Here is a 19,353-nt window from a genome sequence, read left to right on the forward strand (position 1 = left end):
TGTTATCACTTACCACACCCAAGTCCTTTTCCTTCTCAAACCTCTTTAACTCTATGGAGCGTGGATGACACCTTTTGCACCATCCAAAATATTACACTAATGTATGGATGATGCATATTGCATCCAAGTCTCTATATACTGTATTTGTTATAAACCCATTTTTTGATGGATGGGTGCATGTTTTGGTTTAAAATGCATGCCAACCTTCCAAGCACTATTATAAACAAAAGCAGGTGAAAATTGAATATTCTATATTATTTAAAAGTTGAATGATTTAAATGTCAGATCAACAGGATCACATCATAATGGTGATGATACTATTATATTTACTATTTGGAGCTGAGGAGTACCTTGTTCAAGTGGTTATGGCATTATATGAGGGCTCAAAAACCTCTGTGAGAGTAAATGGTGAGGAGTGTGAGGAAGAAGTCCATCAGGGGACTGTTTTGAGCTCCTTTCTGTTTATCATGGTGCTGGAGGTAATATCACAGGACTATAGGACTGGTCTGCCATGGGAGTTGTTGTATGCTGATGACTTGGTGCTGATTGCAGATACTATTGAAGAGACGGTGGAGATATTTGAGAAAAACAAGGATGGAATAGAGGCAAAAACAAAAATACAGGTATACCTCTGGCAATGAACTGGATTTGTTCATAAAATTCACTTCATTGTCAGAAATTTCATGGTCAGTGGTAGATTTAACATGGAGTAAATGGTGTAAGTTGCAGTCCTTCATTATTCTGTTTTTTGCAAATGCCCAAAAGAAAACCATCCTGCTATTATAAACATTAAAAATAATACATATCACATCATAAAATACAATATTATATATTTATGTATAAAAAATAGCTCCTTCTACCTTAAAACCATCCTCTAGGTGATGTGATACTGAGAGTGGGCGACTCAATCCAGCCAGGCAGCCATCCAGCTGACTCAAAAGAGTGTGTGGCTGCTGTACTGTGTGTTTGCCTTGAGGTTACATTGGGGGAGACAGCACGTGACTAGGCTGGAGATGCAAACCTAGGTGTTACAAGAGAAAATGCTCTAGTTATTTTAAGCTAAACTTAAATTTAACTAAATCTAGCTTGACAATCAGTGACAAGTATGTTAAAGTAAACTTACAACAGATGTGGTTGTAAGGTGCCTGTGTTTAAACTGAAATAGGCTGAGTTGCTAGACACACTATTGAGATATCGCCCACTGCCTTTACACATATGGTCAGTTGCTCACCTCCCAAACAGAATACACATCCATGCTCTTCATTTTTCTTATTTTATGCAGGTTGGATTTCCCTAGTCCGGAATTCCATGGTCCTACGCCATCCGTGGTTCGGTACAAGTTTAGTTTGCCTGTACTTTATTTATATTACAGTACAGTACCTGTATTTAATGTAAACTATTTCTTGTCAGTCATTTTTATGCTTCCTATATGTATTTCCAAGTGCCAATACCTAAAATTTTGCAATAGCACTTAATACATTGTTACAATGGCTTATTTGGGTGTTCCGGCACTGTAACATTTTGACCACCCGTTGTCTGGAAAAGTCTGCTGGCTGTCTCTGGTCTGGTCCTGAGGGTGCCAGATTTGAGAGGTTCAACCTGTAGTCTTATATTATCTATTCTTTATTTTCTAAGTCATATTAGAGTATTGAAATTATTTTTTCACAACTTTTATTGTTTCATTAGCTGTAAAATGGAAACATGTTTAGGCATCTTACAGGCCACAGCTGACTGGCGACGTGTGTTATGTTTTGTGCACTTCGTTCTGATTAGCTGAAATGAAAACAACTATGTTGGATTCCATTTTTTTTTAAGTAAAAAAAAAGAAGAGGGAAAAGAACTTCATAATAAAGAGGCTTCGTTGCCAGAGGTATACTTGTACAGTATTGATTAATGGTGTGACCATGTGCTGTCAGCAGGAAAGGTATTGGCAGCAGCTCAATTATTTGCAAGGTGTGTACACAAGAAATGCAGTGAAATAGATGGTAGCCTGCAGGATGTTGTTGACTTTTAAGTGTTCTGTATGTGCATACAGCAAGACTGGAGAAACTAAACATTGGGATATGTCCCAGGACTGTGTCGATGAGTTCTGTTACCTTGGTGACATGGACAGTGCCGGTGGGAGTGCTGAAGCCTTCCTAGTTGCAAGAGTCAGAAGTGGCTGGACGACGTTTAGAGAGCTGCTGCCTTTTTTGACAATGAGGACTTTCCTTCCAAGTGGAAGGTAGAATGTATGTGGCTGGTGTGAGAAGTATGGTGTTGTATGGCAGTTAAAGAGGATGGTGTAAGTAGATTTGAGCGAGCTAAAAGAGAATGGTGAGGTGGATGTGTAATTAATGTGATACTGAAAGACAGGAGGTCTTGTTCAGAACTAAGAGGGTAGTTGGGTGTTGATAGTAATTGGCCCAGCTCTTCATGTTTGTTCTCTGCCTTTATGCATGTGAGCTCATGCTAGTGATATAAATTTTGAAATATATTTTTCATATACATAGTTGTGTATGAAAAGCTTGTAAGGTATAAAAGCCTCATACGTACATTTGCATTGCTAGAGGAAGTAGCATTGCTAGGAAGATTGTTGAGGTCAAGCACACAGCGTCATGTGGACTGCTTCATTACACTATACAGTATTCTTTTATTTTATATATATATATATATATATATATATATATATATATATATATATATATATATATATATATATATATATATATATATATATATATATATATATATATATATATATATATATATATATATATATATATATATATATATATATATATATATATATATATATATATATATATATATATATATATATATATATATATATATATATATATATATATATATATATATATATATATATATATTGATAAAATCACACGGAAAAAGGGAAACAACGGGCACCTTAGCTTTCGTCTTTATTCAAGACATCTTCAGAGGCAACTGGATTACATGGACAGAGAGAGGCTTAAATATACAGGGTGACCTTATAAAACATGAGGTCAGGTCATAATGATGTCATCCACTAATCCACTAATCCCCACACCAACACACACGAATATAATACAATGAAGCAGTGTACTTTATAATATTTTTATACAGTTATGATAAAAAATATGTATTGCAAACATCCTGCACTTATTTTTAACCTTGGGCTGCACATTATGAGACTTACGGTGAGTTTCTCAGGGATTATTTTCCCTAATCCCTTATTTTCCACATGACTCAGCCCTTACTAACCACAGCTTTGCCAACCATGGGAGAATTGCAGAATGTAACCACTGTAAAGTTGTACTTAAAAGATTTTTCCTGGTTGGGCTGTCAACGTGAGCATTAATTGCTGTTCACGCCACTGCAGTCAAATTACTCTCCGCTTGCTACCTTGGTCACCCCTGGTACTTAAAAACCTTCATTATGGCATATTGCTAAACATAATAAAAAAAAGTTATCATGTAGGCTGAGATATATTTGAGTCTACAGTTGGGGGAACATTGTAGGTGTGATATGACATGTTGTGTTATGTGTGATCAGGTAAGGTTGTCTCCATTCCTTGAAGGGAGAACCAATAAGTAATATGTGTGCGTGTTGAGCAAGTGGGGGGATAGATGAATGGGTGAGTGAATGGATGGATGGATGAAGTAATGGGTGACTGAATGGATGGATGGCACTGTGTGTTAGTGTGTGTCTGTCTGTCTAATCTGTCTGTGATTGGGAGCACTTTTTCTAAATCTGTATTTTATGTGGGGGGGATTCGGGGGTACCCCTACTTATATCTGTACTTAACCTTTACAATATTTCTGAATAGAGGTTTTGAATCTGAAATACTTAAATGAATAATGTTATCTTTAAATTTTGACTAGACAAAATACATGATAAAAATTTTAAATGATGAGGCTTTTATAGTCATACATCCAAGGACAAGGTCATATGACCACCTGCCCCAGCCATCACCCTTGCTTACCCAAATTTTGCCTCACCTATCACCTCTTACTGCCCAACTCCTACCCTACTCATCACCTCTAACTGTTCTACCCATCACCCCTCACTGCCCAACTCCTATGCTGCCAACCACCCCTCACTGCATTACCCATCACCTCTTCCCCTCTCATTATCCCCCTACTGCTATACCCACTATTCATCACTGCTCATTTCCCAGCTCCTACCCTTCCCACTACCCCTCACTGCTCACCTTCTAGTCCCCTCCCACTCCCACAGCCTCCTTCAACATTTACCAATATTTTACCTCATCTCCCTAACCATACAGATACATTAACTTTTTGGAACTACCCTTGATATAAACATTGACTTTATTAATTATTATTATTACCTGTTCTTTTTATTGTTGATTGGAATATTGACTCCACAGAACGATGTCTTCGGTATTTGGTATCCTGTGTTTTGTGTACCCGGTATATATTTTTCACTAATTAAGAGTGTATTGGCAAGAGAAACCCATAAGAGCGCAGTGGTGTCAATGCATGTACAGTGTTCCCTCAGTTAACGAATACAATTCGTTCTAGAAGGTCGTTCGTTAACCGAATCCATTGTTTCATTGGGATATAGGGTAATTGGTTCCAGCTCACCGAAAAGTACATACAAAGTAAAAAAAAAATGCAATAAAGTACACTTACTTTGAGGTGTGTATGTAAAAGGTTCCTGGTTGATGATGATGGGAATTAGAAGTGAGGGTGGAGGAGAAGGGAGAAGAGAAGGAAGTGGGGATGGAGGAGAAATCACCTTTCAGGGGACCCATGCTTGATGCCGTCATTTCACCCATAAAATTTTAAGTTCACTAGGTGTAATTCAAGATTATTTTATTTAGATCAACACTGCACTGCACTATATATTATCAATATGTTAACTTAAGTTCAGAATGACCAATAATTTCAATGAAAAATGCAAAAATATTCAAGGCCCCAACAAAATAGATGTTCACTCCACTGTTTTCAAAGCCCAACTGACTCCTTGTGGCTGAGTCAAGCATCTGATGGGCGCACAAAAAACTAGTTCCTTGTACTGCATATATTATCAATATGTTAAATAAATGTTAAAATGACCAATAATTTTAATATAAAAAATGCAAAAATATTAAAGAGCACAACTTTCTTGATATTTACTCCATTGGAAACGAATGTAAACATAGAACAGATTACTGAATTGGCAGACTAGCCCATCAGCTGATCAACTGATGCTCACAACAAAACATGATGTTTGTAAGGATTTCGTTAATAAAATTTTTGTTAGTTAACCTAATTGAAGATTCTTGTGGAAGGTAATTCGTTAACTGAAATTTTGTTAACTGAACCGTTCGCTAACTGAGGGACCACTGTATACTGAAGCTTACTCTCAGCCCAACATTATTTAAGTACTGTACCCTTTTATATGTGTTTGTCCATCTCTTGGAAAATCAAGGATCTGCCTGTCATCGACTTTTTCTTCTGGTACTCCACAGTCCCGGACAACATTTCGCTCCCCATGGTGAAACTGAGTCACGGGAATAAGTCTCCGAACTGTCTTACCCTGACTGTTTCATCTCGTTTGTGGTCAATGCTGCTTCATTTTGGGCGGGAGTGAACTTTTGTCCCTGACTGTACATGTACAGTATATTTGATATGAAAAAGTAAAGAAGTAGAAAAAAATGGACTTAATTTGTCTAGAAATAGGTTTTGGTGATGATTTGTTGCAGGGTTGCTTTGGGAATATGTTCCACCTCAAGGTAGTGCTTCTGGGAAAAAAAGGATAAGGATCACAAGATTGATTTTGCATTGCTTTGCTTTAGGAATTATAATATTGAATTTATTTTATCTAAAGTAGATGCAAGGATTGCTTATTTTCATTGGGTCTTTTAGATTTAATATGTGAATCCCATGTAACTCATTATTATGAGTAAGTACATTTATCTGTGTCCATATACTCATACATTGTTTATTTGTTTTTTGTTGCAGGAGATTGATGGAAAAGCTCTCCTTTTACTCAACAGTGACATGATGATGAAGTATATGGGACTTAAACTTGGTCCTGCACTCAAGATATGTAACCTCATTAATAAGATACGTGGACGCAAACATCTCGTCACATAAACTGTGTCAGTGGAAATGTGATACTTTGTTGATTTGTCATGTAGACTACCTGTTACCTACGTAGTTTGGAACAGGAGGAAGTATCCACCTTGTACAAGACTGTGTGTGACTCCTGTAGATGTAATTCCTATGGCCACCGTGCAGGGTTAATTCTGACGTGTACAGTATGTCACACCCACCTTCATCCGTCTTAACCATGATAGGTTATGTCGGAAGAGTTATTCTTGTTATCCCAATTTCATGGAGATAATTGTTGTAACTAAATTTTATTTATTTATTTATTTATTTATTTTATTTTTTATTTATTTTTTAATCTTATTTTTAATATAAATAAACTGGCATCTTCCAAAGAAAAAACACTAAGTTTAGCATGTATAGACATCATGGAAGAAACAGCATGATAGCTTGTGGTTATTGCAAATGCCTAAAACATGAAGTAGGACCACATGCATGAAATGGAATGAATCTGTATAGTTTATTTTGTCAAGAGTACTGTATATCAATAAATATGTGTCTTGTCAACATGTCAGGGAAAGAAACATGTGTAATATGTACAAAAGGCACTTAAATAAGAGGACTAGCATTCTTGTTATGGTTTTACACTATTAGGTATGTCCAAATACTGTACAGTGGTATTTTTTATCTGAAAATAACTGTTGGGAAAGAAAGCTAATTTTATTGTAGACTTTTTTGTGTGTGTGCATCAGTTACTAATTTTATCACAAATTTATTAGATGCGGTAAGCAAGGGTGCAGAATACAGGAATCAGGTTAAGGGTTGAGATAAACATTGAAGAGTGTTAGAATGGCTTTAATGTTCATAATTATTGTTAGGTTCATAAATTATGTGATTGGCTTGTCATTAATGTAATCTTTCATCCCATGGCAGAATGAAGACTCCATTTGAGTTTTGGGAACAGGCTTGCTGATTTAACTGATAATTAATTTGGGGGGAAATACATTCTACATGAAGTAAATATATTGATAGTACCCCGGTAATACCCCGTGATTTTGGGGAATATTTGAGAGGAAGGGTTTATTTCACCAGCATCTGGTTCCCAGAATTATCACTTTGATCATTACGAGTCAGTTACTCTAAGGACTTGTCAAAATGATGCTTACATAACCAGCATCTGTTTTTTTTTGTGGTCCTGTTTCCTCTGAAGCAGTAGTCATACCCATCTAATCTAGCCTAAGTAACCTAATGAGAGTTACCCACATGGAATGAAAAATGACTTAAGTTTTTAATTGGGTGAACTTCACCAGCTCTACAAATTACAAAATGGTACAAGGAGAATTGATTGCAGGTGAAACAGTCACTTCAAATTTGAAAAGAATTTATAGTGATTGTACCTCTGGAAATAGCTGTTTTGAAAATTTGTATTGAAGTTCATTTGCATCAATTGTAGTTAATGTAATTTGACAGTTGTAAATAAAGTATGTGGTGATTGCATGGCAGTACAGTCTGAGTTAGCTATTTCATCTCGTGACAGTGATCATTGGGTGGCCATATTGACCGAGGTAGTTGGGGGCAAAGCATAAAGACCAGAACTTTAATTGATGCTAACATAAAACAGGAAATTACATCACTAATTTCAGTAATCTAAGAAAAAAATAGAATAGAAATAAAACTGAAAAGTCTAGTCAAAATTTAATGTACAGTTAAAGAAGTAGTAGAATGAACAATTACATAAGATGATACTGTTGGGTTTGTGGTAGATGCTATTGGCTTAATGGTTGCATTTATCTTGATATCTCTGGGTAAATGAAACTACCCCAAAAAATTTTAAGAACAAAAAAACTTCTTTTGACAGCTTTAATTTATAGATTCTTATGTTGTATTTCTGGGATACCAAAGGGGGTGAAGAGAAAGCCTTGGGTTAGTTCACATATAGTGGGGATGATTGTTTAATTATTATTATTGAAAGTTTATTTGTGTTCTGTTTGGATGTCATTTTCTTTCATACAGTGTTTAGTCTAAATCACCGGATTTCTTTAGCTATATTTCCTTATCTTTTAATCAAGCCATTTCAAACGGTCAGACATACAGCTTTACATAAACTTTTGAGTATTGCAAGTGTTATCCTTGGGACTACAATCTGTCTCCAACTTTACATCTTGTTCTTTTAATATTACTGGACTTGTGATAGAAAATGCAGCCCTCACTACTAATTACCCAATACATCATTTGGTTACAGGTGTTGTGACTGAGACATATGTGTGATGTATCATTATGTACTGTGTAGCCAGCACATAATTTACGTTAACATCTGGTGCCTGTTGACTCTCTCTCTCTCTCTCTCTCTCGTTTGGTTAGAAAAAATATGATTTCACTGCATTATTTTGAGATTATAGGAAAGTTATTTTTTATTTTTATTTTTTTCTTCATGAAAAGGCTATGTTCACATATATGTTTTGTACTACTGAAGTTTACTGTAGTGTAATTTAATTTTGAACATACACTTTGATTCTCAAGTGAATAAATGAGAAAGATTTGTCACAAAATTAATTTCTATCTTTAATACAGATGAAGTATTTGTGAGAACATTGGTTTATTGAAAGAATTTTGAATTTCTCTGCACGAAAAGCATACCACTGATGTATTTATGGGCACTTGAGCATCACCTGAAAGTGTGAGTATATAACACATTGTCTTGTTTGAAAATCTAGATAATGAAACTATATATAGTACTGGATTGTGGAAACTAAATATTATGTGATTATAATGTGTATGGGAGGATGTACTGTATTCAGATTTAACCCTTTGAGGACGGTGATGGCAGTTTGTGGTCGTTACCCATTTAATGGGGAATATCAAATAATAAAAGAAAAATATAATTAAAATCTTTTACTCTTATTATAAACTCTTGATTTGCATAATCAGAGTTGAGGGTCAAGGGGAATAAATCAAGAATTACAACGATCCCATGTGGGAGCTTTATGAGAGAACACGTGGCATGTGGAAGCTACCTCCGCATTTAAATTCCCTAAAGATTCACTAGAATCACTTGTTAAATCTTGAAGAAAGTCACCATCTTCACTTACATCTCTTTCACTATGGACAGGAGGGTAATCCTTGTCTCCAGAATCAAATATAGTGTCATTAGTTTCCTCGAGCGGATATGGTATGTTTATACTGCCTTAGGTCAGTTGCCAGAAGCCTCCACAAAGACACAAGCAAAAACAAATCATGGGAAACTTATATTGGGCCTGCAAGAAATATTTATCACAACAGTTACGGGATATGTCCAGAAGGATAATGATAGTGTGACCCTCCGTCCTTCGACAGTTGTGGTATATACCTGTAAATTGTTAAATCGGGTAAACTGTTTTGAATTTGTGAATACACTTCTATAGTTCGAAATGTCTAATATTTCCAAATCGTTGGCAATATAAACATTTTCTAACCAATAATAATAGATTTTATGCTTCAGTGGTACTTGGTTAGTGAAGCAAGTTTAATGAAAATGATGTACAGTATCTTCTTGGCTGTGGCCTATCAGACAAAATGAGCAATGGATGACAGAAGTCATCAGAGCAGAACCACAGTTTTTTTGTTAATATTTTTATGTTTGAAAGTAATTTTTTCCCTGACTGATATCACATCGATAACCCAACAAGCAAGTGTGTACAACTACATGGCATGAATTTAATATTGCTGAAATTATTGTAAAATATTACCTAAAGATGTTGTCATTAACACAATAATAATCCCACCCTTATAGATACATAATATACTGTACTGTACTGAATTTGCCTTAAATAGTGTTGATTAGCATAATTAATCAAAAGACCTGTTTGTTGGGATTTATACAAACTTCTGAATTTTTTTGCTTCTGTGGGAAGAATATAAGAGGTGAGAGAAGAAACTGGGAACTTTTTTTTATGTTACACAATATTGTATACCTTCTCAGGAGTATGTGTTTGGGGATCATCCTATATTTGCTATCCACAAAAATTTTCAGATAAGCATCTGTGGCTAACTTGACCCGAACTGGGATACGTACTTGATAAAATGTAACCATTTATTGTCACTTTTCATCATGTGTTGCAAGTAGTTTGAAAGATGTCATTGTGTATATTCACATGCTAGTCCACTTGGGTATTTTTATTTTGTGCTGCTAAAGCAGATACAGTATCCTAATAGGTTTTATGGAAATAAACTGATTATTTTTTTAAGTGTCATTATGATCAGTGAACAAATTATTAATTTATATATATATATATATATATATATATATATATATATATATATATATATATATATATATATATATATATATATATATATATATATATATATATATATATACATATATAAAATGATGGTTACATCTGATTATGGATTGACATTCAGAAGTGTAGATATTTATCACTATACAATTATTATAGTGATGGTAATACTTTAGTACCTCATCTTTATATTCATTAGGTAACATCAGAAGTTATCAAAAGAATATACAGTACAGTATAGTGGTTTCACTGTGTGAGAGTTGTGCCTGATGGATATCATGACAGAAAGTACAAGATTATGCCGTGCCAAGAGCACATCCAACTACATAAGAGGTCTCTCTGTTATACAGCATGTTTCTTTTACATGATATTTAACTATTCTCTGATGATATGAAAGTTCAAGAAATTTAGTACTTTCTCCAATGTGTAGGGACACTAAATTTGTGATATTAGTATAAGCATTTAGAGGAATCAGAATAAGTTTGACAAAGGACATGTGTTATTTGGATAAAAAATGACAAATATCCTTACCTTCATTCTGTAGTAGTCTATTTACCATTCATCCAACTCAAGCAAGGAGGACCATATTCAAATAAGGGATGCATACTTTAAATTCAGACGTAGGAATACAAAGCATTTGAATCCTAGTGTACTGTATATATATTTTTGGGAATAATAAAAAGAAAAACTCAACCATTAGAGACCTGGCACCAATTTATTTATTTTTTCCATATTAAAGATGTTAATTTTATAGTGCACTATTGCTATTACTACAATAGAAAATATACTACAGTATGTGCACAAGTTTCTTTTCTTTCTACTTCATAACTTTGATCCCTCATCTTCAAGATCCTTGTAAGTATTATTGGCATCTTGTATTTTTCCTCCCATGTTGAATTTTTATTTTTATTTTTATTTTTATTTTCTGTTTTAGGACATTTCCACAAGCCACCATTTATGGAGCTGTTATTCTTGGTCTTAACTTGAGCATATTAAAAACTTCTTAAAGTGTAAAATTAATACAGTGGTCCCTCGGTTAATGAACGGTTCGATTAACGAAATTTCGGTTAACGAATTACTTCCCACAAGGGTCTTCAATTCGGTTAACGAACAAAACTTCGATTAACGAAATCCTTACGAACAACACGTTTTGTTGTGAGCATCAGCTGGTCAGCTGATGGGCTAGTCTGCCAATTCAGTAATCTGTTCTATGTTTACATTCGTTTCCAGTGGAGTAAATATCAAGAAAGTTGTGCTCTTTAATATTTTTGCATTTTTTATATTAAAATTATTAGTCCTTTTAACATTTATTTAATGTATTGATAATATATGCAGTACAGGGAACTAGTTTTTTGTGCGCCCATCAGATGCGTGACTCGGCCAACAGGCGTCAGTTGGGCTCTGTTGACTGTGGAGTGAACATCTGTTTTGTTGGTGTCTTGAATATTTTGCATTTTTCATTGAAATTATTGGTCATTCTGAAATTTAGTTAACATATTGATAATATATAGCGCAGTGCAGTGTTGATTTAAATAAAATAATCTTGAATTACACCTAGTGAACTTAAAATTTTATGGGTGAAATGACGGCATCAAGCATGGGTCCACTGAAAGGTGATTTCTCCTCCATCCCCACTTCCTTCTCTTCTCCCTTCTCCTCCACCCTCACTTCTAATTCCCATCATCATCATCATCATCATCATCAACAACCAGGAACCTTTTACATACACACCTCAAAGTAAGTGTACTTTACTGCATTTTTTTTTTACTTTGTATGTACTTTTCGGTGAGCTGGAACCAATTACCCAATATCCCATTGAAACAATGGATTCGGTTAACGAAATTTTTGGTTAACGAACGACCCTCTGGAACTAATTGTGTTCGTTAACCGAGGGACCACTGGATATGTATTGCTCATTTTTCATAATGGATTTTTTTAATCATATACTGTACAGTAATTTCCCTATTAGCCAGAGTCCATGGTCCCTGGAACTCTCCAATAGCTGGAATTGAAAGTGGCCCTGAATTTCTCTAAAAAAAAAATCTCAATTCCGGGTCTGCGAACGAATTTCCGAGGTTGAAAATCAACCACATTTTCCGGAAAATTTCAGAGAAAATTCAGGAACTCCCCACCCAAATCTGGAAAGAAATTCCGAGGATGAAATACTGTAATGTGCAATTTCCGAAAAAAATCAAAGAAAATCTCTCCAAACCTTTCTGCTCCTGGCCTGGGACAAAGGTTCCAGAAGTGACGAAAGATTGCATCACTTGCTGGGTGCATGGGTGGAAAGACTAGTAGGGTAACTGCAATTGGCAAATGGTGTCATGTGATTGCATGGAATTCCTTGATAGGCTGATGCGTCTCCCAGCTTATCCACTCTAAGCTTAGCATCATGACACACTTAGTTCATAGTCATCTGCCATTGTACAAGCTAAGCATAGAGTGTTAAAGCAGTGTAAAGACATAAAAAATTATTAATCATGTACACTGTACTGTACATTCACTTAGTGTGAAAGTACCATATATGCAGGAAAAGGGAAACACTGGAGCACCTTAGCTTTTGTCTTTATTCGAGACATCATTCTTCAGGTCGTGAGAACCGCTAATGTAAGACCACTAAACCCCTACCGCACCTCCACTGCAAATGAGAGAAGAGCTTACCTGTATATACAATGGGTGACCTGACAATGCATTAGGACAGGAAAGTAACATGACTCACTAATCCCCTACCCAACCTCTGTTCCAAGTGTTAAGACAAAAAGTTATTACAATTATGTAAACATTCAGCAGAGTAGAGGCTCAAAATGTCAACATCTGCTGGTGAGTACAGTACTGTATACTGTATTGTATTTAGTACAGTAGTAGTATACATTATTTTGTTTTTTTGCAATATAATTTACATGTACAGTAGTGTTTGCGTAAATAAATATGGTTCCGTACAAGCGTCATTTAGACTTGGGAAAATTTTCCTTAGTGCAGGGTGGAAAATTCCACTGTCTTGACACACAACTCCATTAGCGCCTGTATCATAGATTTTTTGTATTTTATTTTAATTGTTTTTGTACTTTGTACCCATAATTTTAGATAAACTTTTCAGGATTGTTTTGGTTAAAAAAAATAGTGTTTCAAATGATTCAGAATCATTATGACACCAAATTCATCTCCCTAATACAATTAAAACATACTGTGAATAAAAATTTATACACTTTTGCTAGCCGTAAATATTTTCGCTCGTGCCCTCGGTCTAAATGTCCTTGCAAGATGAGATGTGTAGTTTAGACTCAGAAAACTGTTCTCAGCACCCAGAAACATTAGGGGGATGTGGGATAGTGTCTGTTCATGCGAGATGCATATTTTAGATTCAGAAACTTTTCCCATTACCTGGAAAATTTCTGGGAATGTGGAATTGTTTCCGGGTTTAAGAGAGTTGTCTCTGCCTTGAAACCTCTCAAACCTGGAAGACCTCCACACCAATTATTCTGGTTAACGGGCAGTTTACTGTAGTTCCCCGAGGGAGTATTTGGAGAGTGCAAGTGTATCGTTTGTTTGTAAATAGCCAAAGCCAATGACAAGTATTTAGTGGTGACAACATACAATTACTGTACTGTACAGTACTCCAAATTATGAATAACATAATACAATGTCTTGATTAAAAAGGAAAGGAAAATGTTTACCAAAAAATGCTCTTTACTTGTTATCATTCTTTTTCAGTAAATATTCAGCATTTATTTACTGTAGTGTGATTGGCTTACTACCAACTACAGTACAGGTATAATTATGAGTTACATTTTTTTGTGGATTTGTAATTATTTGTAGGTGAAACAAACAGTGATAGCAAACACAGCCTTGAGGATTTATTCATTCTCATAATTTTTTATAGGACATGTTAGTTATTATTTTTTCTTGGCATCTGAAACATGATTGTTATTGATGCCAAAATGTACTAAATTATTTTAGTACTTGTAATGCCATTATTTGATGTATGATTACATATGATTACATTGAAATGTCATAATTATGGAAATGCCCTACCTGTAAACATTATTCTATGAATCTCTATATTCTTTTATTTTCTATTTTTTTAAAGTGTATGAATGTATTTGGAAGTTGATTTATTTGTTATAAAATTTACATTGCAACCTAGTGTAGGAAAGAAAATACTATTCAGCAGTTGCTATTAAGTGAGTTCATTAAGTGGGATACTGACCCTCAAAAAAAATTTATTTAGTGTAATTTCTCTTCAGTAGTACAACAATTAGGGAATGGTTTTGGAAATGTCTCATACTTGTTAGTTTTGGAGTAAAATGTTAGCTTGTCATTGTTGTAAGTCTGGTGTTTGGAGAGTCTATTATCAGGACACCATACATACGCATGTATGCACAAATATGCACACAGATAGAGGTAGTCCTTGTTTGTTGTGAGGGGTCTTCCTGTAAACCCTTGCAATATGCAAAACAAATTTACCCATAAGAAACAATGTTTTGAGGAGGGGATGCATTCCTGGCCTGGAATTTTTTTGGGTTACTGTACTGTACTTGGATTGATTTGCTTATAGAAACATTTACCGGGTATGTCAATAAAAACATTTAATAGTACATACGTACTTACAAATATAGAGGAAGTACTATACAAAATACAATTTAGAGGTTTGTGCATGTTCTTCCTCTCATGGGTGTTTGTCAACTGTTGTTCCTTCACAGAACTCATGATGTTTAACCCCATGTGTACAGACTTCCTTCTTGAGCTGAATAAAATCGTCTGGCGTTCATCGCATAAAATATTAAAGTAATGAAGGGGTTAATAATGTCTACTTCACCTCTAAATTGACAATTGTTCTTTGTTTTGTGACACAAGTTATACTTGGTGAATTACTGATGGGTCTTTTTTTCACATGTGTGATTTGTGACATTTATGAAGATATAATGTGTATACTGTATAAGTAAACAACTTTTACAAAATTCATGTAAGGCTTAACACAATGGCTGCTCCAGTAGCAGACTGCTATTGTCTGTCATGTTGCACTGCACAGGATTGCACAGTAGAGTGAAAACACGTCTCAGCACATCAGGAAGGTTCTCACTGACTGGTGTTCAACAAGTAATCTACAGTATGTGTATGTTTAAACATTTTTCTTGCGATAGCATTGCAAAGAACTGAAACGATGCGATAATATAGTACAATATACAGTAGTCATAAAATTTTAATTGCGATAAATAACAAATGTAATCGTGAGTTTGCAATAAAAGAGGACTGTGTGTATGTGTGTGCTTGCATGCATGCATGTGCTAAGCTGTCGATAAATTGGCATGCTAGGGGCTCTTGCATTGCTGAAATACTGAATTAACCTGATTTTTTGTGTGATAACAAAATTCACTTCATCAATTGGCAAGCCTGGAGAGAAGAGAAAGGTTCGAGGTGGCAAACCGCAAAATTTTTTCAAAATTTAAATAAATGGTATAATAGACTTGAGAATGTGCTAAAATACAGAGAAGAACATGTAGTATTGTACACCTGTATGTGAATTACTGTATATGGATATAAATACAACAAAAAAATTATGCTTGTAATCTAAGTCAGTGTTCATGACTCTTTTTGAGCGGAGATACACATAGCTACTATACTAATGTCCTTAGGCAGAGGAGGACTAGGTATAAGTGCAGATATAAACTACTGGAAATGTTCAAAATCAACCCCATGATATCTTAATGTCAGTATCCATATGATCAAGATATTATAGTTTATCAGTAACAGAAAGGCTCTTGAAGTTCAGAGGGGTTTTTGAAGCCATATTGGTAATAAATGGTGAAAGTGTATAAGAATATAAGAATGTGCAAAGGGTTGGCAACAGTGAACTGAAAGGGAGTCCGAGTTACAGCTACACAAAGTGACAAACGTTGGCCACTTATCAAAATTGACCGAGATTTCAGTGGTGCTAAAACTTCCTGAATTAGTGCCAATTCCAAAATAATCAATGCATATTTACACTATAAGGGGGTCCCCGGGTTACGAATGGATTCCATTCCTGAGGACGTTCTTAAATTGAATTAGTACGTAAGCCGGAACACATGCTATGTGCATACTGTACTTGCAGAACAATGTTTAAAATCCCACTATATCATCGCTCAAGTCCTTATATACCGGGTACATCTAAAATCACTTAATTTAAGACAAAAGAAGAAATAGAATGACAAAATACAGTAAATGAAAGTAAAAATATGTCCTCAGGTAAATAAAATACCCCGTTCATATCGGGAGGCGTTCGTAAGTCGGGGATCCCCTGATACTGTATAAAACATTATGCAATTATCCCTCTTTTCATTTTATTCCTTGTGTCTCACTAGGTCTCATATTTTTATTCATGATCCAAATCCTATATTTGTGTATGGGCTGCATTGCACATCAATAATTTCTACCTTTAGACTCCTGACTCTACAGTTTGTTAGACTTGAAATTATGTATATTTGGAACTGGATATCATAAATTAATGTGGTGGTCTTGGGTCAATTGGTGTCACCTGGATAAATTTGTGCAAGATTTAAAAGATGATGGGGTATACTTTTTCACTTCAGAGTGTTTTATTGGATTATGCCATCTAAATAGGACATTCTTGTCAGGGCAATTCTTATACTGTATAAGTTTCTACACCAGTGGTCATTCACCGTACTCTTGTGCCTGTGCTACCACAAATATTTATGTATAGGTATACCTCTGAACTATAGCAGTGGATTGCCTTAAGTTAAGTTATTTCTACTACATACTGGGTAGTCATAAAATTTGCTCACAGAAAGTGGTTGTTCTTTGATATTGAATAATTTACATGAAATTTAGAATTGTACAGTTGCATTATTTCATGGTGTACATATAACTAATTGTTCAATATTCTGATACATGCATTTTTTTTTACAAATATTTTGTATTCCCATTAAAAGATGTAATACAGATAATTCATTATTGCTCATATGGGACTGAAGTAATACCAAGATACGTAAGTTATTTGGCTATCTGATTTTTCTATTTCTTGTTCTCCATCCATCCCTTCCTTTATTACTATATTCTTCCCCTTCTATCCTTGTCTCCCCCTTTGCTTATCACTAAATTGTATTCATAACTATTATTTTAAATTTTGCATAAAATTCAACCTAGTGTCCACATTTCCTGATATGACCGAAAAACCTACACACGGGAATGTTTTAAATGCAGTTTTGCTCTGCCAATTAAGGGAGTATCACACTGGGTAAAATTTCTGCCATTCTTGTTTGCCATTTCTCCATTCTTGGTCAATAATTTTCCAATTACACACTCAGTTGTAGCACAGTTTCTGTATCCCCATTGCATGGAACAAAACAATCGTAAACATGGCAGGTGACCCAAAAGCTTTTGTACCATATTTCAGGAAAATCATCATTCCCTCTCTTTATCAACAAGGGAAGTTTCAGAATCCATCGTCCAAATAATGCATGCAGCTTGAGAATCCGTGCTGGTTGCTCTCACAGTGGATGTAATTGAAAGTCAAATATAAAAAAAGAAGCAACATGTAATTTTGATTTCTGTGTATAAATATATTCTATTGATAATATATATGCATTAAAATCACTTAAATTTGTTTCCTAATACAATACTGTTATTTGATTATTTTTTAAATCAATGTCTTTCAATTAAAATATTATAAAACCTCAATTGGACCAGAAAGGCAGTCAAAACTCATCTGAGAACTGTCAAATGTTGCCTTTTCTTCAGATTTAAATTTTTAGGCAAAAAATCTGACAGAGAAGCCGGTGTCGCTGTATTCTGCTGAAGGATGCGGAAATTTTGCCCAGTGTGAAGCTCCTTTGTCAATTATTGTACCTGTATATGTTTTTATTATACAGTACATGTACGTACTTGTTACTGTTTTGTAATCTTGTTTGTTTTGGATGAAATTTTAAGCAAAGCAGTTCATGCATTTGTTTGTCCACTTGAACTGCCTATCTTGCAGTGGATGGCAATCCACCATCGTTGTTTGTCTGGAAATTATTCACATTTTTCAATTTTCAGAAACTACAGGCTCATTTGCTGAAGTTATCTACAGTATAAGTATTCCTTGGGTGGTCTTATTTTGAAATAATACAGCATCCCAGATGGCTGCCTTTACTAAAAAAAAAAAAAAAATCCTGTGAAAATACCAGCTTGATTTTCTTGAAACTTTTTATATTTTTTGGAATGTCCCCTTGCAAAACTGTATCCAATGTCAGCATATCATAAGTTACACACACACGTGCACACACAGACACACACACACACACACACACACACTACTGCTACTTTGCTGTCACTCAGAATCAAGTAGCTTGTATGACAATCATCCAGCTATGATACAATGAGATGAGGTGGCATTGTGCAAGACACTGCCATTCATGCTATCGTGGAGTTGTCTCACAATGGCGATGAATTTTGGTGGGCAACCAAAACGAATGAGGGGTCCACCCAACGGCTTGCCTGTTGACGAGTCGAAGGCCTTAGTAAGGTTGAAGATGATGAAGGCCATGTACAAGTCACGACGTTGTTCTCTGCATTTCTCTTGTATCTGGCAGGCAGCAAAGATCATGTCAGTGGTGCCACTTGATGGTCTAAAGCCACATTGAGATAATGGGAGGAAGTTTTCTGCCTCAGGAAGAGGTCTGTTTAGGAGGACTTGGGTGATAATCTTGCCAGCTATGGACAGCAGGAAGATCCTGCAGTAGTTGCCACATTCTGACCAGTCTCCCTTGTTCTTATAAATATTGACGATGGAGACATCTTTAATGATCTTGGGGGATTTCCTCCTCCTCCCTTATTTTCTCCAGGGTAGAGTGGAGACAACTGGTAAGTAGAGGTTGTTCTGTTTTATACACCTCGGTTGGGATTCCATCAGGTCCTGTGGCTTTGTTATTTTCATCTGCTTGATGGCAGTAGCTACCTCATCACAGGATGGAGGATAGCTGAGGTGGATCAATTATGGGGGCTGAAAGACCTGCTGGATAGTCAGGACATCCACATCGGTGTTTTGGTTGAGCAGG

General features: G+C 35.3%; 1 protein-coding gene across 5 annotated transcripts in view; it reads left to right on the forward strand.

The window, feature by feature from the left end:
- LOC121865385 (polycomb protein SCMH1-like) overlaps positions 1–8,923 on the forward strand; it is a 34,939-nt gene extending 26,016 nt beyond the window's left edge. For 4 of the 5 annotated variants that reach the window (XM_042364720.1, XM_042364722.1, XM_042364721.1 and 1 more), the window contains one exon: positions 5,952–8,923. In XM_042364720.1, coding sequence (XP_042220654.1) covers positions 5,952–6,086 — 135 coding nt within the window. In that variant the 3' untranslated portion in view covers positions 6,087–8,923. The remainder of the gene's footprint in view (positions 1–5,951) is intronic. The other variant, XM_042364723.1, reaches the window with a different exon arrangement.
- The last annotated feature ends 10,430 nt before the right edge of the window (positions 8,924–19,353 follow it).

The sequence above is a fragment of the Homarus americanus genome, unplaced genomic scaffold (genome assembly GCF_018991925.1).
Source record: "Homarus americanus isolate GMGI-L3 unplaced genomic scaffold, GMGI_Hamer_2.0 scaffold25483, whole genome shotgun sequence".
Lineage (NCBI taxonomy): Eukaryota > Metazoa > Arthropoda > Malacostraca > Decapoda > Nephropidae > Homarus > Homarus americanus.